Consider the following 25,989-nt stretch of genomic DNA (forward strand, 5'->3'; position numbering starts at 1 on the left):
TTGAAAAGCAACGTGCAGGTCTTCCGTGGCTGCTACTGCTCTGCAGAGAGGTAGCCATTTCATCAGTCCGTGCCGGACAGTGTACCAGTGTCCTTGTATGTCCTGACACATGGTGCTGGCACTGGTCTTGAGAGCAGGGAGGAGACAGGGTGAGTAGATCTCAGTATCATTGTTTATTTCTCAAAGTGGCTACTGTCTGATGCAGCTGTGCGGGTGGCACAGTTTCAGCCCAGATAAGGCTCATTGGCAGAGATCCCTACACGTACAGGGCACACGTTGAGACAGAGCATCGCCGACTAAATCATTGCTGGGAGAAGACAATAATTGTGTTGAAATAATGCCTTGGTTATGAAAGAATCCTCCAGCTGTGGGCATTTATTATGCCAACTGCTGTAAAGTGTTAATTGAACAATGAATTTGGCTCAGATATACAGTGATGTTATTGCTCTGCATATGTATTTAAGTCAATCACAGGGGTCTTAGTACAATAGTTTGGCCCAAACCACTCCAAACTGACCAATGTAAAGGTCAGTGACAAAATGCAGCACTTGTGTGCTGAAAGAAAATATAAATAAGAATGTTAAAGTATCTTAGGTTATTAAAAATGAAAGAAGTCAGTGATGTTTCGTATAGTTTATTTTGTTCTTTTTGTATTTCTTTTCATTTGGACAATGGAAAATCTGAAATCAGGTTAACAATTTTCTAATTGTGTTCTTAGGGCTGCTATGTTTGGGGGTTTCATGACCTGCAGGGCAGCGTGTTAATTTAGGTTTGCTCCATTGTCCTTGGAGGAGTTGTTGATTTTATTTTGGGGCAGTGGTTTAATGTGGAAACAGATATTTGGGTTTTAGAGTTTATAAATTCTTTTGCCAGTTTCAATCTTTTGCCAAATGTTGAATATCCTTCAGGTGTTCTCTTCTTACAGCACTGAGTAAAGAGAAAGCAGAACTAAACCGAGCTGAGTAAAGAACAGTAAGAGTTAAAAACATTGACATAAATTTTTTTATTGCAAATATATCAAGTATGATTGGCATGATCACTATTCATTTGTAGCTAGATACATTCTCTATATAAGGTGTATTTTTCATAAACTGGAACCTAAGTAGGCACCACTATTGTCAGCTTAATGCCAGTGTTGCTTTATAAGCAGCAAATGTAAGAACTGCAGCTTCACCTTTCACTGGACTCCAGCACTGAATTATTTACGAAGGAGCCGACTAAAACTGAATGGGCTGCTCTACCTTCGAGGCTTCCTCCAGAATTTAAGAGATAACACTCTCCAAGCTAAGAAACACCTCCAACTTCCATAAATTTTCATTTTTCTCATGTTGCAGGAAAGAAAAAATCCAAATTTCAGACTTTCAAGAACTTCTTTGCGAAGAAGAAAAGGAAAGAGCCTCCACCTCCCAGGGGGGAGAGTAATTTAAAACCTAGCCAGTCCAGCAGCGATGTCAGCATCTCTGTGCTCGACACTACTGCACTTCATTCACCGAAGGAGGCTGGGTAAGCTGGCGGGGAAGGAAAATAAATAAATAAAAGCGGACCTCTCGCAGCAGTAGGATGAAAGTGTGAGTTGGCCCCTTAGGAGCAACCTCTGTCCAAGTTTGTGCAAAACAAGCCCTAATGCTGATGAAGGAATTCCAAGAATTTCCTCTTTCTTTGCTAGTGCTTCAAAAGCCAGCCTGGAGAGGAGGGGGAGAGCAGCCAGGGGCAGGGGTGATCCAACCTTTTAGTCTAAAACTGCAGATAGCCCAGATTGTTTTGATTGGTTTTAGTGCTTGCAATCTGTCCTGGAAGGTCTGATCAGCAGCAGCTTTACAAGAGGATGATGATTGAGTAGTGCTAGTACAGAGAATACGTGTGAACTTGAGTTGCTGTTTTTTAGCATAAATGATGCCCTCCATCATGGCTGGGGTAAAGGCAAAGAAGTATTTTTGGTGTGTTATCAGTATGAGATTGCTGCTTTAACTTCCTTACATAGTCATTTAGGTATAGATGACAACTGAAGGCCTCTAGTTTTGTGTCAGTTACCCGTGAAGTTCTGTGCATGTAAGTGAGGTTTGCAAGTCCTTAAAGTGTGTCTGGAGCAATTCTCAGATCCCTGAATGATGTTAGTTCAAAAACTTGTCTTTTTTGCAGTTAGTCTAATACAAGCTATTAGCTTGCACTGCTAACACTGCTTCACTGATAACCTTAGACCATCAAGCTACACACCACTTCCATTGCGTGTCTGTGACTGAATCTGGGGTGGGACAACCCTCTGAACATGGTTGTGTCTCTTGCCAGGGTTGTCATGGATCAGTATCTGGCAACCTATAATTTGGCTGTTTTCCAACTCCTCACCCTCCTCATACTCCCCTGTTAGCTGCTCAGCCAGGCCTCTCTTTGGATTACCCTAGGCCTCAGGTTGTGGAACTGCAGACTAACAAAGTGCGACAAAACACCGGCCACATCCTACGGTTTGCCGTGTTTTGTTGGAGGGGACATTGGACGGGTGTGACACTGGCAGAGGGCACGAGTAGGTGACTAGAGTGGGACATGCTGAAATCAGCACTGCTGCCAAATGCTTTGTATCATCAAATAAGGCATTAGATGGAGCTGGACACTACATTTCTTCTGGTGGAACAGCTTATAGATGTTACTTTCTCATGGATGCTTGTTCCTTCTTGCCCCACCTTTCCCCACTCTCTCTGTTGTGTTTATGCAACTGCATCATGGAAATGATCTCTGAATGAAACAACAATCTCTTTAGTTTGTTTGTTAGCGTAACAGCAACAGAGTAAGTGACCACACAACCAGTCCCCTAGGGTAAGGGTAATTAGAGTGACTCAGCTAACCCAGTCCAAAAAGCTTAGGAACGGCTGAGCTTACCCCATCAGCCCATAGGAGGGATCTGGCTTAAAATCAGCTGTCTGGTCCAGAGACAGTGTGGGTGCGAACTCTTTCTCTTGCCCTTAACCAAGTACTTTATTGCTGTTTACCTCAGCACTATCCTCCAGTGATTATGAACTGTTTTGCAAGATCAGAGATCAGGAAGTGAGTAAAACCCTTCTGTTTTTTCCCTTAGAGATAGGATTAGATGGACTATCCAAAAAAAATCAGAGGCTATGTTTGTGCTACTTGAAAACCCCATCATGTCCAGACCCTGCATGGCATAAGCACGCTTTGTAAGTGCCTAGAGAGACTGAACAACATAATCCTTTGGAAAACCTGATCCTGAAAGCCAGTGGGAATAAAACTTGTGAAGGGTTTATAGCAGGACCCTGAGCTTTGTAATTTCTGGCATGCAGAATATCAAAACCAATCCTAGAACAATGCTGCTGTTTGTTTGTTCTTGAGGCAGAAGCACTGGTTTTCTCCCCCCCCACTTTTTTTTTTTAACCATGTAATATTTCTAAAATTTAACTTTTCTGAATACTAACCAGAGACCAAACCCCCAGATGTGCCAAATGCTTCCTGTAACAGCCAAGGGGATGTGCCCAGATGTCAAGGTGCTGTAGGGAATCAATGGAATTGGGCATCTGTGAAGGGGAAGGGAGCATTATGTGCCACTGCCTCTTTATCTTCCGAGAGGTACGAGTTTTGAATGGAAATGGAAAAACCTTGATGGCAAAGTTAAAGCATGTGCCATGGACAACATCTTTTCTGTATTATCAGAAGGATAGAAGACCTTACAGAGAGGAAAATTGGGTCCCAAATAGTCTTCTTCCAGTTAAAAAGCTCTGAGCAGGAAAAACTGCTGGGGCAACATGTAAAATTGTCCCGGTCTTTGTAAGGAACACTCACTCCTTTGGCAGGCTGCAGTTGTTTTTGAGGCAGTGGCTGCCTGAAGGAAGTGTGTCACCTTTCTTTCCTCTACCTCAAACACTAATAAAAGGAGTGGGGTTGCAACAATAAGTGGAAGATAGTGCAGGCCATGATGACTTAGGAGTGGCTTTATTGCTGGCTGTAGAGTCCCATCATTTCCTCAGTCATGGTGGCTCAAGTGTTGCTACACATGAATGAATTGAGCATCTGTCTAGGGAAATCAGTGTGGAGGTACAGTGGCTAAAACATCTGGGGGTTTAGCTAACAGTGCATCTTTAGCTTCAGTGCAAATATAAATACACTGCCTGGAATTACAAATGAATGTATATTTGCGCATAAGAGACTCATCTGTACCAAAGCTGCAGTTAATTCTATATTTAATCCAATGCTCTTTTTGTGACTGCAAATAGAAGAAAATACAGTAATTCTCTTGCAAACACATATGATACATATGCAGAGAAAGAAAGAAACAGATCTTGTACTGGCAGTCTGAAGAACAAGGAAACCTCAGGTCTTAATGCTAAAGAATTCCAAGTAAAGGAAGTGAGGAAATCCCCAATTAAAAAGGTTAATACATCCTAATGCACATGCATTCTTTGCAGTAAATAAAATATGCCAACTAGTAATGAATATACATTACAGTAAATAAAATTTGCATAACACTGTCTTTCTGAATGCAGTAAAATTATGTCTTGCCCATGTAGAGTGTCTTTCATGTTCAAAAGGATGCTAAAATCAAACACGCAAAAAGATGGGATGGCTTCATTCACTCTAATGATGAAATAAGTCACGGGCCTTATTTGTGTGGAGAACTGCTGTCCTGTAAACTTAACACAGACATTAACTATTACTTATAATGGGAGGAAGCATGAACTCTGACCTGTGCTGTGAGAGAAAGAGCTCAGATTGTCTTCGACACAAGATAAACATAGAGCAAAATTATTTTGCCCTACTGTGAGACTTGGCATAACTGTATACTGATTGACTACACCTCTGGGGCAACAGGAGGGTTAGTCAAGCCAACAAAGAAGATGTTGTCTCTGGAGATGTAGAGAAGGGAGATGCAGGAGATTAAAAAAGAGTAATTTATTTGGAACTTTTTACATGATGTATTTACTTTATGAAAGTTCACAGTCCTTCAGGGCTTCTAAATAAAGAGAGAATTTTGGGTTAGGCAAATAGTGGACACCTTTTCTGTTTGATTTCCTTGCAGAAGAGTGTTAGGCTTACTGGATTTTCCTTGTCAGATTTCTGTTCTTAATCATCCCCTGTTACCCAGAGTTAAACTTGCAGAGGCAATGAGCATTGCCTGCACTGCAGCTGAGCCAAGGAATCCTTGTAACTTGTGGGTTACAAGGCTGACAGCCAACAACATGAGTATTCTCTGTTGTTTTCCAGTTAAGTGCTAGAATGAAATCCTGGTGGAGGGCATCCTCGTGGTCTTTTTGACAAAGTAATATACAGACAGTGCCTGCTTATGCTGGTGGAACTTGGTGAATAAAAGGTTTGGAGCCTTCCTTGTTGTGCCACTCAAGTGCAAAATGTGCCCTGCACAACCTAATAGCCCAACCCCAATCAATTTCAGTTGATTACAACTCAGTTAACAGCTCTTGTGGGAACTCATCAGTGCTTCACTGGGCTGAACACCCAGTAAGCACAGAAGCAGGGCAGGAGTATCTCATCTAGGTACTTTAACTTGGCCGTGGATAGGTATTTAACTGTGGCCACGGACACTTGTCTTGTCTACATTTTTTAATATGCTTGGGATCTGGCGATGTTCATGATACAGGTGAACAGAACTGTTTATTGCTGGACCTGAGAGGGTTTGAATCAACTTTGTTAATATAGTGGAATTACATTTTTTGCCTGCATTTGCAAGAAGGGGAAAAATAATCCACAATCTTTGGCAGGTATGATACACACTAGGCTGCAAAGGTTGTATCCTGAATGTCTCGTGCTAGCCACATTCCCACCAAAGGAGGTCAGGGGACTCCTGTCGCCCTCCTCGGCACTGTAGATATCTCTCAGGGTGGCATGCATCCAATTAAATCTCAGCATCTGACCTAATCACCTTGGACTCCCTCTCTAGTCCACAGAGATTGGCCTGTGTGTTCAATGCAGATGCTGAGTACATCTGAAAAGAGACACCTGCATTTGATCAGCATCCTCAAAAGTGTTTCTTCCTTGCTTCTGAGTATAAAAGGAGATAGCAGTGACTACTTTAGACAGCTGACATGCAGAAATCTGAAGTTAAGCGAGATGCATCCTACCCTGGGCTGTTTATGATCCCTCTGCCTTGGCAAAGTAGTGCAGGGAAGTGTTGGAGGTCTGAACCCAGTGCACTGACGACTCTTCCTTCCTTCCCAGCCCCAAAGGAAGCATGGGAAACAAAGCCTTGTCCCATGACAGTGTCTTCATTTTTGAGTCTGCACCAGGAATTGCGGCAGGTGACACGTTCTCTCAGGAAAACATACCTGGAAGAGTGAAAACTTTGCAGGTGAGAACATCTTCCCCTCATTCACGGTGCTGCTTTGTATTAGCTGTCTCCTAGGAAACTCTGTTGCTTGATTCCTCTGCTGTGTGCTTTAAGACTTTGTTGACTAAAGTGTCCAAAGCGAGATTTACTACTTTTGGATCTGTTCTGCCTCTTGGAAGCTGCTCTTTGGATCTCTGAGCAGTTCTGGTGCTTTAAGCCTTGCCCGGGTCTCATAGTGTGTGAGTGACATGAATCCAGTTCATGGACTCTTGGAAACTTTCCTTAATGAGCATGTCCTCTTCCAATGGGATTTCTATTCTTTACTTCATAGCTACTGCTTTTGGGTTAAGGCCATTTATTTCTACTGTAGCACGTCCCTTACACTGTTATTCTTTATATATTATTTATATGTTATTCTTTCTGGAAATTCTGACTATGATGTTTTCACTGTACATGCTAGCACCAGTGGCTGTGTAAGTGTGTGGGATGATGGATATGTCAGGACACTCTTAGTGACAGCTTTATTTATGTCATTATTCTACTGATCTCTGCCAGCAAAGGATACTGTATTCTGCTAGGTCATTTCCTTCTTCCAAGGCACATACTGAACCCTCCTTGACAGCTCCATTATCAACTGTTGGTTGTATTAATTGCATTTAAATAACTGCCCAGCTCAGAGCACTGAGACAAAATTTTAAGTTTTTTCCAGAGACTGAAAACAAACTGTTGATAAGGCAGCCAAAGGCCATTGAAATTCTTCCTCTGCTCAGTGTGAACTTTGTGTTGCAAAACACAATTGCATCACATGTTAAGTAATAGAAGATGCACAAAGGGACTTGTTCCTCCATAAGACTGCAAAATAGGCTAAGCTTCAATTCAGGGTATTTTTTGTATAATAATAGGAGTAGCAGGAGAGATCATGTTTATATATGACAGACCTTTGTTGGGGAAAAAAGCTCTTTTCATGCGATCTCCAGTCCACTGTGGCCTTTCTTCATCCATCCATCATCCTGCATGGTAACGTAATACTGCCAGTACTATTTTTATAGCCATAAAAGACTGCCTTTTTCTGTGAGCTTCACTCTTGTCAGAATAAAAGCCAAGCACTAATAAAAGCTGTTATTTTCTTAGCAATGTAAATTAACTTCTACCAGTAGAAGACAGACTGTAAATTCAGAGTTTCCCCCACAACACTTTGCTGTCTGCATGTAATAAATTTAATAAATCAAAGATGGGAAGTTGTGAAAAGAGAGAAAAACAAAATTGACTTCCTGTATTTTCCTTCCCATGAAGTGCACAAGTATGTTGTATGTCTTGTTTTGCCCATATATTGCAATCTTTGTGCAGTTTGTCGTCAGTCCTGCTTCTGCAGATCGTATTGGTGATACTTCTTGGATTGTTGTGGGTAAAAGGGCAAGAAAGCTGTTTGAACTGGGGGACTGGTGGATTAAAGGGTGACATTGTGCTACCCTGTGTGGCTGTTAGATCTATAGAAATTACATTCCAAGTGAATCTTGCTGAATAAGAATGGCAGCTATTTAGATCTATTTTACAGAGATATAAATGAATGCATAGCTTGCAGAAGAGCACAGAATTAGGCCTAGAATTTCCCAATCTGGTTTAATAAGCAAAGAAACAGAAAAAAACCCAGGTCTGCATATTTTTCTTGGGAATATAAAGTTGAGACGTTTTTAGTTGAAGGACAGAGTTTCTGTTCAGGCTTGTTTCTATTCCAGCTTTGACATAGCCAACAGACTTAAGCCAAGAATTTTAGTAGTGGTGTTTCCTGAGATCTGAACTTTTTTAGTTTGAGGGAACATCTGGCTGCTTGTGAGGTTGCAGACTTTGTTTTATTTTTCTAGGGTCAGGGCCTGCCAGAGCATTCTTTTGTGCAATCTTGGAAAAGAATCACCATACTCCTTTACAAACAAAGTTGTTCCTGGCTGCCGTTATTGTTCCTGCTGTAGACAGGACCAGGATGTGATGCTGGGGAAAATTAACAAGCAATTCATTAGGGGGGACCAGAAACTGAATTAAATTTTCTTTGTATAAAAAGTGGGACTCAGCTACTTGTGCGGCAGAGGGTGGTGACAAGCTCTCAATATTCGGAAGGGCTTTGTGAAGGAAAGCTGACCACATAAACCTGGGGTTGGGAACTGCTGACTGACAATACTTTGTATGACTATTTGGGACATCTGGATACATGTAATTATTTAAAGAATACTTAAATCTAGACTTTTTAAAGTTTTAAATTTAATCCTAAATTAAACTGCCTTAAGTTTCCTGGAATGGTGACATTTCTGTCTGTGGTAACTTACTGAATAAAACTGATTTTGATTTTAATTTTGTACCAAAGCTAGTTCTAATGATGGGTCCTTGATGAATGTAACTAAATAAAATTTTATTAGTGGCTCTTTTCTGTAAATGGTCTGTTTCTTCAAATATTTCTGTTAACTAAGAGATTCTGCATGCCTGTTGGGAGCAACTGGGGTAAAAGTGTCCAAAATGTCCCCTATAAATAATGCCATTGAAAGTCTATGTTCTAAATTTCTTTTCAATGACAGCTTCAGTTGCAGCAGAACATCAGACTTGGTTCGCCTCCTCTTGTTATAACTGGGAAGAAACTGGAAGATGCAGGTGCTGTTTCTGAAGATGACGGTTTACCTAGGAGCCCTCCTGAAATTTCAACCCTTCATGAAGTTCTGACAGATTCACCAAGCAAGGTATAATTGTTATGTCACTTTAGTGACCACCTGTACAGAAAAAGTAAAATCTGCTTGGAGAAGGGGAAGACCTTTTTGCTTGCTTGTGATAAAGTCTGATGGAACAGATCAGTCAGAACTAGAACAAATTACCTAGGTGGATCGTGGACTTGTAATTGTGAGGGGTGCCTAGGAAGTGGCCTTACAAATACCCCTTCTGAGTACAATTTTCTATGCTTTTATGTAGACCAGTGCTGGGGCAGTTGTGACCTATATCATTAGGGAAAGAGGAGAGAAATTCAGTTGATATGGCAACTCTCAGTGCCTTTGGGCAAGGCAGTCTCTCCTGGCAGGTCCGTATGGCAGAAAACATAAGTCAATTATTCACGGGTGATTGTTGTGTTACTGTGACTGTTCCGCTTCCAGTCTGAGAACAAGCTGAGGTACTTACACTGCACAGATGAACTTCCCATGTCTTCCAGCTTCAAAGAGCTGCAGAGATTGGCAGTTTCCTGCACCCGTGAAAGGGGAAGATGTTTTTGGGTGTGTTAAAGCCAGTGAGGAAAACAGAAATAATGGGGACTGCAAGAGAATCTTAAACAATTACTGGGTTTGGAATGAAATAGCTCAAAACCAGGGCAATATTAGTTAAATTGACAGGAAAGAGACAATCCTATGAGTTTGAGGAGAACAGGTCCTGGTGGGACTTAGAGGGGGGTTTGGGTTATCTTCTTTCTTAGGAATTGCCTTCTCACAACAGATGCATGATTTTGGACTTGAGTGAGCGTGTGAGCATTTGTAAATTCAAAGATCTTAAAACAATAAGCCAAAATAACTTTATAAAATTTATTGCCTCATGTGGTCAACCTTCATGGCATGTCTCCTAGCACGATAAAGCTCCCCTACTTTATGTTTGATCCCCAGTGAACAAATGAAACCTACTCTGTGAGGCAGGGACACAGTGACCCTTCCTTTATCTTTCCTCTTGTGTTTTCTCATAATTAGCACTGGATATCCAGTCCCAGATAATTCAATGTGATACTTCCCTTGACTTACCCTTTTCCTTATTTTATCCCACAGTCTTCCAACCCTGTTCAACGTCATAGCTCTTTGAGTTTAGGCGGGACAGACAGTGAAGATGAACAGGTAAATAGCTACTTTTCCTGCTAATAAAGTTCCCTGAGACAGCATGTGTGGTGCCTGTATGGAGCCAGTACAATAATCTTTTTTTTTTTTCTTTTAATCTATTCTGGATATCATGTATCCTAGCAAACAATTCATAAACAGTCCAGAGTGATGCAAATGATACTGAATATGTACCTCTCAGAGTTTTGAATAAGAACCAAATAAAGAGAGGTGGAAATCTACTGGTAAGTGGTTTGTGTGAACAGCAGTCAGCTCTGTGACACAGTATGAATCTGTAAAGTTACACAACTGAAAATTGGACAAGGCAAAGCACTTCAATTCCAATTCCATGTCCCAGGGCCGCAATACCTAACAGCAGTAACAGCTTAATAAAACCTGGCTGTCAGCAGTGGCTTGTGAGCAATGCCCTGCATCTCTCTTATCATGGGAAATAATTGTGGGATCGGCCCTTTCTGATGCCAGGTATTCCGCAGGAAAAGGTCTGTGTTAATTTGCAGTTTTCTTTGGATGATAAGTGACCATCAGAAGCAGCAGGTTCTGCTGTCAGACCAACCCAGTCTATTCCTTGACCAGCTTGGAAAAATTTATGGAGGTCATGTTTTTAGAGAGGAGCCTAGGGGACCTTTACCTTGACTGACCCTGCTGCTTGAAGCTGAGTTGAATTCCTGCCCATCTCACGCTTTCAAGACAGGCCTGCAAGGTTTGCTTATATTGCCTTTCTCCAATGTTAATATAATGTCTGAAAGACCACGCAGACCACAGTTATGGCAATGGGGTCTTCAAATGCCAGTGACAGAGGCAGCCACCACTCCAACAGAACTGATTCGATTCATGGGATAGCCCTTGCAATTGTATAAGCAACGTAATCTGCCATTTAGCTGAGAAGAGGAATAGTTATGGGTCCAGAACAGCTATGGGCTATTTTGGCCCAACCTTTGCAGTCCTCCATACAGAATCCCTGTTTGAGAAGCTTACCAGAGAGAACACAATTTAAGCCTCTGTGAAGCTGAGAATAGTCCACAAGTAAAGAGGAGGTAGCAGGGTTCTTAGAAGATTCCTTCCTGATGAAGAGGGCCTTAAGGAGCCAGAGCAGTATCTTGAGGGTCAAACAGTTAGTGCCAACACTACTGGTAAGTAAGCTTTCCCTTTCACTCTCTCTTGGGCCAGCCTTTGAGAAGGAAGAGAGCAATCTTTGGGCAAGACCAGCTAAACTTCCCTGTCTGTGGTTGAGATCAGACACTCTCCTGCTCAGTCATTTCTAGATCTTTTGCTTTGGGGACAGAAAGATAAAGCAATGTCTCCCCCCTCGTAGCACACTACTAGTTACACAGCTTTAGAGGCCCAAGTGATCTAGGTAACTTGGATTGTCATTATTTTTAACAACTTCTTGTATATATTTTATCTTTACTTCAATGTACATTTTATTAACATATCTCCCATTTTATATTTGGACTAAAATGCTCCATTTTGTAAGCCTGCATACTGTTTTTTCCTTACAATGCAAAAAGCCCTTTTCCATGCAGTTCTGAAGTCTTTGAGCTCTTTCAGTCTTACAACCTCATCTCCTATGAGAAGGAAAGACAGGGACAGGAGAATTTTTTTTCTCTCTTATTGCACAGAATTCCCCACTTAAAGGCTCTTCCTTTTTCTCCCCAACTCACTAGGAATCTGGCTAGCTTCTCTATAGGACCATGTATGTTCCTTTACCCAAATATTTTTCTTAGTCAGCAGTTTGGCTTAGCAGAAATCTTGCCAGTGTTTGCCTAAAATAAAAAAACTTTTCATAAATAATCATCATTTTTATCAGTAACTTTTGAAACTATTTATGTAATACCAGGATTTGAGCTAGCAGAACACAAGTTATTAAACCGAATAACCTCATCCCAAAGATGAGGACAATTGTGAAAAGTACCAAGAAATCTACACCAACTATTCCATTTAACAGTGTTGTATATTTAGTAAAGGAAAAAGGATTTGAGCCTAAGCAATCTGAAGTTACATACAGTGTAGTGGTTTACATTTTACTATTGTATTGATCTTGCTGCAGATGATAGTTACTTCATTTCTTTGCCCTGTGCTGCTTCACTGGGATTTCCAAGAGCTTCATGCTTCTGTCACCTCTGTGCGAAATCCTGATGTGTCACCCGTGTAACTTCTCAGTGCCCTCCACACTTATAAATACCCACTTTCTGACTAATCTAAAGCTAAATGTGAGGCTATCACTCAAAGCAAGCAGCAAGTGACTTCACAGACATTAACCCACATTACCCTGCCTTGGCCAGATAGCCTTTACGGAAATCTAACTTCCTTGTTGGCATCGTCAACCCAGACTGATTAAAAGCAAAACAGGGTCTCAGCTTGTGGGGCTGAGGACAGTGTTTTGGCACAAGCGCTTTTTAGGAAATGGGCCTCCTGGCTGCAGTGTTCTCCTTGTGCAGGCTCCTGCATCTGCCTAATAACCAACAAACACCAAATTTATCTTACACTTAAACACTGATGTGGAAATCTTGTGTCTGCTCCACTGTCTTTGAGAGAAGATACCAACTGTCAGTGCTCAAGAGAAAAAAATACCCTGAACCTTCAGTGGGGTAGAGAATTTGCCATTTATGTACAGCAGTAGCTCAGATACTAGCTTCAGGTGTTTTTATATTAAATAAGCACAACTGTAATTTTATAATTGAAAGGCAGAAGAACTTGTATGTAGAAATGAGTAACAATGTTACTATTTTTGTAAGTTCTAGTGATCCTGACAGTTTTATCATTACTCTTGTAGAATTATAACAATAGTTAGCTTATTTACTAGATGTGTTCTTCCTTCTCTCTTTCGCAATGTGTAAATGTTTCATGAGAAGAGTCTGTATCTGTCATACCACATTCTGTTGTGGTTTATTTCAGATCTAGGAACTAAAAAAATTCAATGGAGAATAAGTAAATTGATTTTAGCTATCTTAAACACAAAGCAATGTACCTAGACAATTTTTGTAGATCAGATGGGAAGATGCTTTCATTATCTTTAAAATTTCATCAGCACACATTTTTTCAATGCTGTATTATATCCTAAGCTTAAACAAAACGAAAATCTGAATGACATGCACAGTTAAATGGCTGTGTTTCACCTAGCTTTATGGCTGAAGCCAAAATAGCAGATATGTTATACTGAATGAAGCTTGTTTGGCACGTCTGTGAAATTTTGTAAGTGTTCCAGAAAGTCTGGTCTACGTTTCAAAACAGTAACAAAACCAGTCAAACTGCACGTTTAGGGGTTTCTCTACAAACACTTATGTAAACCCTTTATTTTGATAGCATAATCTAAGGTTACTGCTGTTTAGTTCCCCAGAACAGCATTCCTGCGAGGGTGAGATCCACATCACTGTCTGAAAGATGGTTCTGGGATACTTGTTGGAGGGAAGCATTTGATTTTCCTGGGAGAGTGGATATTAAAAGAGCAAAGTGGCTATGGTAACTTTCTTAGAAATAGGGATAATGAGGAGCAAGCATCCATGCTACTTTTGTGGCTTTTTAATAACATATTCCTGCAATGTGTCACATTATTGGGATGAAAAGGCAGCTATAAAAACTGCACCAGTGTCTCCTGCTGGTGCATACATATATTGCAAATGGTTTTTCAGGTAACTGGGAAGAGGACAAGCTGAGGCTCTTACTGTGGGACAGGGAGAGACAGGTATTTCTCACTTTTGTGTAACATACAGCTGAACACACAGAACCGAGTAATCTCTACGCAGAGACGACATTAGACATGCGTTTTAAAGTGAGGATTTATGTCCAAACATACAGCCATTTCAGGCTTCCGAAATGGAATGAGCTAGCAAAGGAATTGTTTGAGAGATGTGGGGAAGCCAAGCAAAATGTATAGTGATGTGTTTGTGTTTTACAGATACCTTCTGGAGCTTCCTCCAGGCCCATCAGTCCTTCATCCTCTGCCACTCCGGGGGCCCCCGGCTCACGAGGCAGCAGCGTCCTTCCCATTGACTTCACCACCCCTGCCAGTCCCCTTGGCTGCCTGGACACCTCAGCAGCCAGGCACAGGATTGCCATAAACCCCCGGAAACAAAAAGGCTTTACCAACAAGAATCAGCAAACACCCCAGGTGAGTGTTTTCTGGAAAAGAATCACCTCACAGAAAGGAATGGATATGAATTTTTATTTATTATTTTAAGTTTTTTTAAATTTTTTTTTCCTTTCTTATCCACACTCCTATACTTTTTTTTTTTTCCATTGGAAGAAGGGAAACCACCTATTTTCCACCAACCAACCAATCAAAAAAGACTTGGGAGACTTCAGTATCATGGGAGCTGAAGACAAGTGCAACTTTGTTTTTTCATTATTTAGCCAAAGAAGTTGTGGGTTACACTTTGTTTGTAAAAACATTCCTGTTATTTGAAAAGCTAGTTTTCAGTTTTAAAGAAGCCTAAGTCTATTTCTACAATTTCAGATTAGATTTAACTTAATTCTTCATATGTCAGAGGAAAGACTGAAGGACTTTGGGAAGGCATGTGGCTCTGCATGTGGGAAATTAGGATGAGATGCTTCTCATCCTGCCTTCTAGGAAACATGTTGTGAAGCTGAAGTTCACCAGATAGAAAAGGTTGTTGAGCTGGAGTGTGGCAGAAATAAAGAGTAACACAGAATGAGTGTAATACAGAATGAGGTTTTCTTGGAAACTTGGGCCCTACAGCATCTTTGCTGGATATTCTTTGTGCTGCAGCTGGTACAACTACAGTGCTCAAGGAGAGAAGCTAATTGTGGAGTGTCAGTCAGCGATATCAGAATTGATGATAATGTCTCTGGCTTGGTCTCTTCTATACCAAGCCATGTCTTAAAAACATACTTGTTCACTCAGAATATGTCAATCCCAGAATGTTTCAGATTCAAGAGAGATCAATGGGCTGCCTTTGACATTTTAAAGATGAATGATTTCTAGGTTTTTAACTGGAATAGTACATTACCCACAGTGTTGGTAAATTACAGGATGAGGGTTTTGTGACTATGTTTTGAGTATTGATATACATGTCTGTGTATAAAATACAATTTTTGTGCATTATTCTTTAATTAAAAGATCTTACTGCACCTCATTAGGTGGAACAGCTGGAAAATGAAACATGTCTTCCTGCAACTCCAGAAGAGAAGGGAAATTCAACAGAATTACTTGAGAGTGACCAGCATAAAAGTGATTGGGAAGGTAATGAGGACTTATTTTTTGCTACTTTGGGTGCTTGAACTCTTCTACATAAGGCTGACAGGACCTATTTGAATTGTAAGTTCTTTCAGACTAGGCATCTTTTGGTTTTATATCATAAAACCAATCCTGGCTGCTAAAGTGTTATGATGGAAAAAGTCCTGTACTCCACTCAATACAGTGGTGCTGAAATGGTGAACTTTGAGGGCAGTATTAAAAAATACATGAGGTGAAAGTACCATGTTCAGAAGTACCTGTGCTACACAGTTGGCTAGATCTCATTGACTGGGGGGATCCGAGTTCCTTGAAACTCTGAAAAACCTTAACCTCAGTGTTATATCTGCTATGTGTATAAGGTGACTTTAGTTGGCTTGTGTTTACTAGATATTCCTTTGCCACCTCCCCCCTTATAATTTGAATAATAGCTAATTGCCAGTGGTAACACAATTGTAATTGTATTAATTGTAATAACAAATGAAATTTCTCCAAAACAGCACTGAAGACTTTTCTCTTTAGCACTGCATTACAAATGCACTGGCTAATGGTAATGCTATAGTGTAGTGGGAATGTTGGCACTTTGTTGTCAGGGCAGACTCGGGACCTGATGCTGTCACACATCAGAGTTACTGTGTATGCAGACACATCTAAACTATCCACATTTTCAGCAGCCCTGCTGGAGCTGCAGGAAGCAAAGCTACCTGATGCTGAGATGTTCTGCGTAAATACAGAAAATCCTCCAGCTCATTCAGACATTCTAGGCATACACATGAAAAAATGTCTAGGGAAACCTGGCTAGTAGGGTTACAACTAGGCGCATGCACCGAAAAGAACTAAACAGCAACTGATTTGGTACACCTTAAGCAGAGAACAACTTTCAGTCATTCCTGGGATTAGATATGTTCAAACTAAAAACTTTATTAGTCTCCTCAGTTGGACAACTGATTTCTACATACACTTTTGAGAGCTCTAGGCAATGGTGCCCAGACATGGGGAACTCATGCTAAATGACTGCACTATCTGGAATGAATTACTGATACAGATGGTGCTTGAATTGTAACCCTTAAGTGCGCACTCTTCTCCTCTGTTTAATATAGGATTATCAGCCCAGGTGGGATATTGTGCAAAGGGAGGCAGTTCTAAGGAGATGCCAGGTATAAAAAGTCCCACTGATGCTGTCTGTGACTCTTGTGATTCCACACTTGTGGCAGAAGATTCTTGTGCTTTGCTGCAAGAGGATGCATGCCTTTCAGACAGGGACCATCACTATAAAGCAGCTGCACCCCTTCTGAGACCTGAGCCTTCTCCAGTGAACCTGGAGGAACACCACAGTGCAAAAGTGTCATGCTGTTCAGATGAATCTGCTGATGAATTGAAATTACATCAGCAAAATACCAATACAGAAGTATCTGCACTTCCAAAATTGCAACAAATTGAAGGAGAAGCTGTTGTGTTTCCAGACATACTAGCAGCTGACTTGTTTAGCAATGGTGTGGAAACAGAGGGCATAAATATATTGGCAGGTGTTGCACAAAGGTCCTCAGTAAATTCTGTGGACCCAAACATCAAGGACCAGGAAAAGGGGGATCCACTGTTTACTGGCAAAGTAGAAGCCTGCTTGGGTACTACTGAGAATCATTCCAACCACGCTGTCTCAGATGCTGCACCAAGCACTTCACAGGTTGTGGTAGCCAATTCAGAGTCGTCTTCTGACATCAAGACAGTGGCTGTTTTGAAGGCTGAAAACAGTTCAGTAACAAGAAATGACAAAGAAACTTGTGCAATAACAGAATTTCAGTCATCCAAAGGCAATGCAGAAAAAAAAATAGACACTGCTGCATTGGTCTTGGAAGCAGGTTGCATGCTACCTCCCAGTAAATTGGAAGTATGTCTTAAAGCAGAAACTGTTTCTGTTTCGAAGGGTAACCAACGCAGTCAACAGGCCAACACATCATACAATTCTGAAAGACTTTCCATTGGATGTCTTGCCTCTTCAAGTTTGGCTGGCTTGAAGAGTAATATCTCTTCCAATGATGACAGTAAGGAGTACCACATAAGCAGTACAGCTTCTCACAGAAAAACAGTGGAAGATGGCCAATCTTCAGATGTAAATGTAAAAAGTCCACTGAAGACTGCTTCTGCTAAACCAGTCAGATTTACCATTGCACCAGCATGGCAAAGATCTCTCTCAGGGGGTTCAAATTCAAAGGAAGATTCCTATACCAGAAGTTCCCCAACGTCCCCTATAAGACCAGAATTGTTTGAAGGAATGACAAAAGAACACACACATTTTGATGCAGTCACGCAGGAATCGGCAAAAAACAACTCAGATAGATTTGATCGAGATTGTAGGGACAGTGATTTGCATTTGAATTCTTCTATGGAGTGGGCTGACCATGAAGCACAAAATGTTGAAAACCCGTTTGGGGTCAGACTAAGGAGAACATCTTCTTTACTAAAATACCAGAATGAAAGCCGTGCTGAGTCTCCAAAGCTGATCCCCTCTGCTGTTCCCACTGCTTCTTCTGCTTCAGTCAAGGAGGATCAGAAATCGGTGGGCACCGGGAAGCCACCTCCAGGCCTTCCTGTCAGCACAAAATCATTTGTTAAAAAAACAGATCTCCTACAAGACAAAAATTCTCCCAAGACAAGAACAGAAGAAGTGGCCAAGAAGCAAAATGGTCATAAACCTTCAGGTATTCATGCTGTATTTTTATCTAAACATTGTAGAAAACAGTGGTTGTGTAAGAACCTTGGCAGAGTGGCAAACAAAAGATAAAAATCCTCTTGACGAGGATCGAATTCAGCCTTGAGTTCATCAGCACCATAATTTAATTGGCTTGATGATTTGGCCAGTCAAGAGAATTCTTGGTTTATCTTAACAAGGGGTGTGTTCCAGCAAGAATAACAACAGAGTAATAGCTTAAGGGCCTCTGAAACATTTCTGGTACAACCTACTTGTGCATATAGTTGGAATATTAACACGGCTTTTTAAAACTTGCTGCTGTTTTGTAGTTAAGTTTCCAGATTGCAGCAGCTCAAACCTTAAATAGGAGTTGCATTAGGTGTGATTATTTTTTTTCTACAATCACTTAATTTAAAATATTTAAAAAGTGAAAAAGCAGCCTGTATTTTACTGCCTACATGAAAAAATAATGGTTATCATGCTCATTTAATCTGCAACGTAAGGATGTTGTTTCAAAGGCAAAATCCGGTTCACAATGATCTCAGTGGGAGTTCTGCCATTGACTTAAACGGAAGCAGAGTCAGGTCAAAAACTCCAGAATAAATAGAAAAACAGTTACTGCCAAGGACAAAATCATCAGGGAAGGTAATTTTATCTCCCCAGTGTTCAAAGGGTATTACAGATGCTGAAGGATTTAAAACACAAAACACTAGCTTTAGGCTGACTTGACCTAAATCCCTTCTTTACTTCAAAAATGCTTCTTTTGTAGAAAAAGTCTCCTCTCTGCATTTGGAAACTGCTTCCTCTGAACCAGCTTGGGTCTCCATGGCAAAACTAAAACAAAAGGGTTTCCAGGACCACCCTCTTGCCAAAGAACATAAAGCTGAAGACAAAGCTTTGACCAAAGTGGATCAAGAGGAGGTAGAGTACCAAGTAACGTTCTATGGGTGTGAATCCTGCACCAGATTGCATGGCTACCTTTGCAAACTGTTCAGTATCATCTTCTTGGGAGGCACGTTGTGAGCACTACTCAAAGAGAGATTTTCAGGACTAGCCTCTAAAACGTATTGAGACAGACAACTGGTGCATGTGAGCAAACACGTGTGACTATACTGTCACAGTGATTAGTTTTAGAGCTGGATCCTCCTATATGTCCCTTTGCACTACTCAAGCCTGAACTTTTTCAGAGCTTGCCCATTGCCCAGAATGTATTTCTGTAGCCCAAGAGCTGCTTTGAGTTGCACTAGCTTCCTCACTGTTATTTACCTACAGGCCGCATTCACTGTCCTGCTCTGGAGACTGCATACTGAACATTTGGCTTTTCCACTGACTCTTGCACAAGTTTCTTGTGCAGCTTGGACAAGTTCTTCAATTCCCCATCCATAAGAGGGAGGGTAACTTGCCTGCATGTGAAGTAACCCTGCATTTGCAGCAGCTGTCTTCCTTCTTGTCTTCTCCCTCCCTCCCACAGGATGTCCCCAACCATCCTTGTCTGGCTTTTGCTGCATTTCCACAGTCAGGCTTAGAGGTGTTGCCAGGGTGAGCTTTATGAGTGCCAGTGGCTAGCAGGTTTCTTAGTTGCATTCTTTCCTTCTCTCCTCTCCTCGTTTTGTAGCAAGGGATCTGTGCTAGTGAGAACATACTGAAGAAGAATATGCCTTCCAGCTTGAGCTCTCAGGACAAGAAAATGCAAATGAAGACCAGTGTGTCTGCTGCTGCAGGTATTCTCTTTCTTTACATCTTTACATAGTGGCTACAGTTTACACCAGTAAGTGGTATGGGTGGCAGGTAATGGGGAGAGACATCTACCTTTTTGATAAACAGCAGACTTTATGTAAGGCCTGTTTAGACTATAGTTTGCGTATAAGTCAATGTATCGGCTTGCTCACTCAGCAGAGAAAGCAAGTGAGGAACTTTTATCTCCACTGCCGGTTCATGGAATGGCATATAAACAGTATGGTGATTTATTACTGGCAAAGGTCAGTACTAAAGAATAGCAGTTGAAGTTGGAGAGTGTCCAGAAGAGAGCAGCAAAAAAGGTCAGGTCTTCTAGATCTCCAGTCAGCCAGGAAATACTGATTGGAGTGGAGTTGTTTAGTCTAGAGAAGACAACTTAATTTGCTGCAGAGGACAAGACTAGTCTTTATGCCCTGTATAAGCTTAAAATGCATCAGAGGAGGTTTAGCTTAGACATTAGGAAATTCTAACAAAAAGATTGGTGAAGTGCAGAATAGCATAGGTTGCTTACAGAGTGTGTGCAGCTTCCATTGCTGGATGTGTTTAATAGATAAACATGTATCAAGAATAATTTAGGTAGAGTCAGTTCCACCCTCAGGTGAACACAATGGCTCGGTGGCCCCTCTCCTGCCCTGTTAGCTGTGATTCTCTATGAGAAAGATGCAGGGGAAGAGTGTGACTCAGACGTCGTGACTCACATACCTCTTCCAAGGCTACTGCTGGGCTGCAGCTTATCCCTCCCTGCTTACTCAGTGTGGTGCCAAACCTCAGAGGCATGATCCAGCTAGATATAGATAAGCCAGTTCTTCAGCTGTAAAAGCATATTGTGCTAGCTGAAAGCTATTGATTTCAGATACTGCCTAAGAAGATAAGAAATGCCCCACTGTGCGAGAGCAGTGGCTTTTCTGTTCCAGGTTCCTGTTGCTGACACTGTCAGCAAGAGATGCTGTCTAGGGAGGGTGCATGCACCTGGCCACTTTCCCCTTATAATCCACCAGCATCCAGAATTGTTGTATTAGAGATATTAGGGGATGTCTCTGTGCCTGCTCCCTGTAGTAGTTGTTTATAGAGCTGTTACCCATTTTTGAATCTACAGGTCCTACAAAATAAGCTTTCTCCCTTACTACAGGTAGCTGACCAGCTGAGGATGTGCACCAACACAGAGGGTTTGATGTCAGTTGCCAGCCTAACTGTGTGTGTGTGTGATTAAAATACAATAGTTTTTAAAAAGGATTCTGTTACAGGCCAGCTTTGTCTTATGGTTTTAGGTGTAATGTGAGAGATGAAAAGTAAACAAGCCAAGATTTTTGCTTAGATTAGAAGGTCTTCCTTTGAAAGGTTGGCACAAACAGACTGATTTCTGTGTGTTGAATCATCTAAACCTTGGAAGCCCAGCAGCCTTCAGTCAAAATTCAGAACTCCACAAAGTACTCTGCTACTTGTTTACTAGAACTTACACCACTTGTGGTCTTTGCAGCAGAATTACAAATTTTTCTGCATCATGTCTTCCCAAGAATTGGCCTAGTTTCCTGACATCCAATGACTGTTTCCCCCCTCCAGCAACAGTATTTATAGGCATATTCTAGTCTCCCACTCCTTGAATATCACAAAGAGCTCTGACCAGTGCTGATGTTTAAGGAAAACACTACTCCTCTACTGCTCAGAAAACCATGTCCTATTGTTTAGGAAATGTTCAGCACTGTCAGCGCATGAGTAGGAAATTGGGAATCCCAAATGTAAACTCTCCTCTGATTTGGTTCCCGTTAGCACAGCCAGCAATTTGTCTAGTTGAAGATGCTGGTCGTGGAAAGGATGTAGATTTAATATCCAGAGGAGTTATTAATTTGGATCATGCTTTTTGGCTTATGTTAACTGTTAGCAGTTTTCTTCATGGATGGTTGAGGTTTTCTGTGCAATGCATACATCCTGCACACAACAGCAAGAGCCAGGATAGCTCAAAGTCAGCTAAGTTGGAATAGAATTCCAAGAAATCAGATCCTTACTTTACTGCGTGTGACTGTTTTGTTACTGCTGCGTGGCAGCCCACATCATAAGAAAGGGAAGATTACTTAGCTTGCCTCTTCTCTCTCCCACTTCACCCTAAGTATGGTAAGGTTTGTCCCAAAGCCTATGTTCCCTCAAAAAGGCATGAGCTACTGTTTTTGGGTTTTGTTTTACCTTGTGTTGTTGGGAGCATGCAAAGGGCTTTAGACTCACTTTTGCTTATTACAAGGAAGGAAGTCTCCTAAAATGTGAAAATTCATTTCCAAAATCAAAATTTCAGTAACACTTAAATGCATACATCACCTTAGATACTTCTGAAAAATTTGCTGTATATATAGAGCTGCAGCCTTTTTTTAAGGGATAGTATACTTCCTCCAGTGTTCCTAATTATAGCTTGCCTCCCGCAAGAACTACCAATGAGCCAGGATTTTTAAAAGACCAGAGACCTCCTGAGTGGAGATAGGGAACTTCTTTGGCTTTGCTCAGGGCTGTGACTGATGGAGCTGATGAACATTTTCCATTGATTTCAGTGCAAGCAAACTCAAGCTTTTTGTACTTAACATTGCTCAAGTCCCCATGTGGTCTCTGTTCTTGTGCTGAAGCACAGCAGCCTCATCATGCCTGCCACATGCCATGCACAGAGTAATCAAGTATGAGAAAAAATTTGAATTTTCTCAGTGTGACTTACAGACAGAAATGAGATACTGCCTGGGTTGAAATGGATGGAGAGAGCATGATGTTGAAAGACTTGCGAACTATGTCTTGAGAAATGAGAGAGCTGCCTCTGTTCAGAGCTGTATTCTGTGAAGCCCCATTCCAGGCTGTCTGTCTGAAGACATTAATCTTGAAAATTTTCAAACAAGATGGATGGAAGAGGCCTTTTCTAAATAGTAACTGAAAGCCATACAGGGATTGTTATCTGTATTCCTCCATCCTTTGTGAGGATGACAGGCTTGTGTCAGGCTTCATGAACAGGAACACTTAGGCCCACCAGAATCCCACCTTCTTGGCTTACAAGTCCAAGAACATAAAGCACTGGTTTAATCCCTACCTGGTATTTAGTAATATTGCTGGAGCAATATTTGTGCTGGCAGTGAAGACTGAAAAAAAATCTTTAAGACTTCTCAGTGTTGAAAAACATATACCAGTTACTTTTAACCTCACAGCAAGCCTGGGGTGATCCTTGCCCTGCAGATATTTTGTTTCCATTTTCCTGCATACTCAGGAGTCTTATTCCTAGATTCTCTTGCACTCACAGAGCAGAACAAGCCTGTGGAACACCTTGCTGTGCACTGTCATGGAAATTAAGAGTTTGAAAAGATTAAGAAATGAGTTAGCCAAGAATATGAATTATAAAAATACCTGGGGCTATAGTCTCCACACGCTTGAAGAATTTTGAAGAACTTCTTCATTTATCAGGGCTTAGACACTTGCTGTTGGGACTGAGGAGAAGATTCTTTTATGGGCAGATTATTCACTAACAGCTTAGTATCTATTTTTCCATTGCAACAGCTAGTCCTCGCCATTGTTGTAGCTGGACCAGATAGTGCTAGCGATACCCAGTTTAATAATTCCTCTGACTTATTTTTGAGTCACAAACATTCTGGGCTGTAAAACAATTGCTTTAGAGAGAAGGAAATATTGGCAGAAACTGAGTTTTTAACTCTCTAGCCTTCTGATGAGTGATGGATATCTTGTTGTTGGCAGGTAAAGTTGGACCTATTGCTCAGGAAGCATCTGTGATTCCTGCTGTTGAAAAGGAAGCAAGACACTCCTCTAACCTGCCAATGACACCATGCAGCCCTGCTGAACCACCATGGCTATCCCTGGCCAAGAAGAAAGCCAAAGCATGGAGTGAAATGCCCCAGATTGTACAATAGCAAATGACATAAACATCTTTCTTTGTATTGCCAATAGCTGCGTTAACTCCATTTAATCCCTTCTTTACTGTGACAATTTTTTTGAGAAATAAGAGCCTTAAAACTTCTGATCAGACTGTTGTATGTAAATACACAATGAAGAAATGCCATCATAGGCTTAATTTCAAGTATTAGGAAGCTGAGCATTTCCTACTACCAAATACTAGGAAAACTTGGTCAATTTGTTATATCCTTACACATCTGACAGTGATGTTCTAAGAAGACATGCTTCAGGCTTTTGAAACATTTCCCTTGCAAAACATGTTTTTAAAGATTCCACAGACCATACAGTATTTTGTGCAATGTGGCTTTGGCTAAGAAATTAATGTATGCTATAAAATAGATATAATGCTGGGCACTGACACATCATGACTCATGGGCATTGATGTCATCACACTTCTTTGTCTAATGCTCTGGGACGGGCAACCTGACTTTGCTTCTGATTGTTCATGGATCTGTTTTGTGGTAGCTATCAGATCTAAACAGCATTGTGAGTTGGAGTAATTCTTGCTTTTGGGTGGTTTGAAGTCACAACGCTGTGGGTCTTGTGCTTTGCCCATTGATGCCCACTTGGAATGGCCCAGAGCTACATACCTGTTCTCTCCCATGCACTGGAAAACCACCACACTCTAGCCTATACTCTGCTTTTGGTTACACCTTTGGAAATCTGGGATAATTTGGTCATTCTACCAAAAACAAAGTCCTTTAATTATGGCAAATAGTGATTTATTTTTTGTGAGATTCCTCAGCCAATTGTCTCTCTTAAAGAGCGTGTTGGGGATGGGAACTATTTGCTACCTAGAAGGTGGCTTCTTGTTTTCAGCAAATGCCACTCTAGTCTCCATGTTCATGTGGATGTGTATTTAGTCAGTTGTATTTAATATTAGTGATAAAAGGGGCATCTGCTTTCCTCTTTGCCTCATCAGTCTTTAGCCAGTAACTCAACATCAGTCTAAGAATGTGCAGCTGGGAAAGGATTATTCTCTCAGGACCTGGCCTTGCAGTTGCTTAAGTTGACAGAAGTTTTGCTATTGACTTTGAAGGAAGCAGACATTTGAAAAAGAAGCTTTGTAAAATTATGTTAGTGGCTTACGTGGCAGTGGCACTTACTGGTCCTTTTCAGTTTTTGCAGCATTGCACATTGATGTAGTTTTTGTTTACAGTCAGTGCAAAATTTGAAGGCTGACTTGGCTGATGGAGTTCAGTTCCCAGTTTTTAGCTGGGAAGTTGGTAGGTATTTTTAAGGAAAACTTTATCTATTGATAGGATTAACTGCAAAACAAAAAATTTGGTTTCAGATCAGCTCAAGCAAGACTTTAATCTTCCAGTCTTGGCCTGAATTTAATATGTAGCTCTTGCAATTTGAAAGCAATATTAATTAGGAGCTAGACTGTGATTTCTATATAGGTGAAAACTTACTCACCCAAGTAGGCTCACTGAGGCTATAGATGCTGTTTATTTTGTACTAACACCAGACAGAGTAAGAGTTTCACATTGGCTTGGTAATCCATGCCTATTTTACTACTTGTTTTTCTCTATTTTAGGAAGCATATCTTCTCTTACAAAGAACTGAAACATTTGTATTTCTCTGAAACCTTTGAGTGTAATGTAAATGAACACACTCAGCTTTGATTCCTGAAGTTTTATACAGCTGCCATCCCATCACAAGCTTACTGACCGTGTGTAAAATATGTGCATTTCTATACTCAGCAAGCTCTCTTCTCTTCTTATTAGTGTGGATTGTGATACTTCACCCAAAGTACTGCAAATTATACTATAATCTCTCTTTCCCAGTGTTTGCTTTTGATCTTAATATTGTTTCTGTCTTTTATGTTTGGTATGTATATATGTTTTTGTAATCCTTGTCTTGATGAAACCCCTTTTGTATTCCATTCCCGTATTTGGTTTACAATTAAATGCTGTTGCCAGTGATGATGATATAATTCCTGGGAAAAGGAGAGTGGTAGATGGCCTTCATTCATTAAGGAAAAAATAAAAAGAGGTCTTTGGTCAATATAGACTTTATATATGGATATACTGCATAGATCTTGTTTTGAGATGATTTTGTGTGGCCTAGGACTGATCACCACAGCTGGTCAGACTAATGGACTTTTCTAAATCTAGCTATTTAAAAGTTGAAAACATCACCAGAGAGCTGATGGCTCTCCTTTTGTTCTGGAGTTATTGCTTCTTTCAGTGCAGGGTTGGCTTGAAAGCTAGCACTTGTGGTCGTAGGAAGCCTTGTAAATACTCGGTTTGAATGTGTTTTGGTATTGCTAGTCAGCTGCTGTAAAACATTTTGGGGTTGCTTTAAAAAA

General features: G+C 40.9%; 1 protein-coding gene across 12 annotated transcripts in view; it reads left to right on the forward strand.

The window, feature by feature from the left end:
* The window catches only part of KIAA1210 (KIAA1210 ortholog), a 59,652-nt gene extending 33,967 nt beyond the window's left edge, over window positions 1-25,685 (forward strand). For 7 of the 12 annotated variants that reach the window (XM_069811093.1, XM_009915354.2, XM_009915355.2 and 4 more), the window contains 10 exons: window positions 1,335-1,503; window positions 6,175-6,304; window positions 8,848-9,006; window positions 10,066-10,131; window positions 14,027-14,239; window positions 15,229-15,331; window positions 16,423-18,021; window positions 18,781-18,932; window positions 19,627-19,732; window positions 23,460-25,685. In XM_069811093.1, coding sequence (XP_069667194.1) covers window positions 1,335-1,503; window positions 6,175-6,304; window positions 8,848-9,006; window positions 10,066-10,131; window positions 14,027-14,239; window positions 15,229-15,331; window positions 16,423-18,021; window positions 18,781-18,932; window positions 19,627-19,732; window positions 23,460-23,632 — 2,870 coding nt within the window. In that variant the 3' untranslated portion in view covers window positions 23,633-25,685. The remainder of the gene's footprint in view (window positions 1-1,334; window positions 1,504-6,174; window positions 6,305-8,847; window positions 9,007-10,065; window positions 10,132-14,026; window positions 14,240-15,228; window positions 15,332-16,422; window positions 18,022-18,780; window positions 18,933-19,626; window positions 19,733-23,459) is intronic. The other 5 variants (XM_069811098.1, XM_069811095.1, XM_069811096.1 and 2 more) reach the window with 3 other exon arrangements.
* The last annotated feature ends 304 nt before the right edge of the window (window positions 25,686-25,989 follow it).

Source organism: Haliaeetus albicilla, chromosome 23 (genome assembly GCF_947461875.1).
Source record: "Haliaeetus albicilla chromosome 23, bHalAlb1.1, whole genome shotgun sequence".
Taxonomy (NCBI): Eukaryota; Metazoa; Chordata; class Aves; order Accipitriformes; family Accipitridae; genus Haliaeetus; species Haliaeetus albicilla.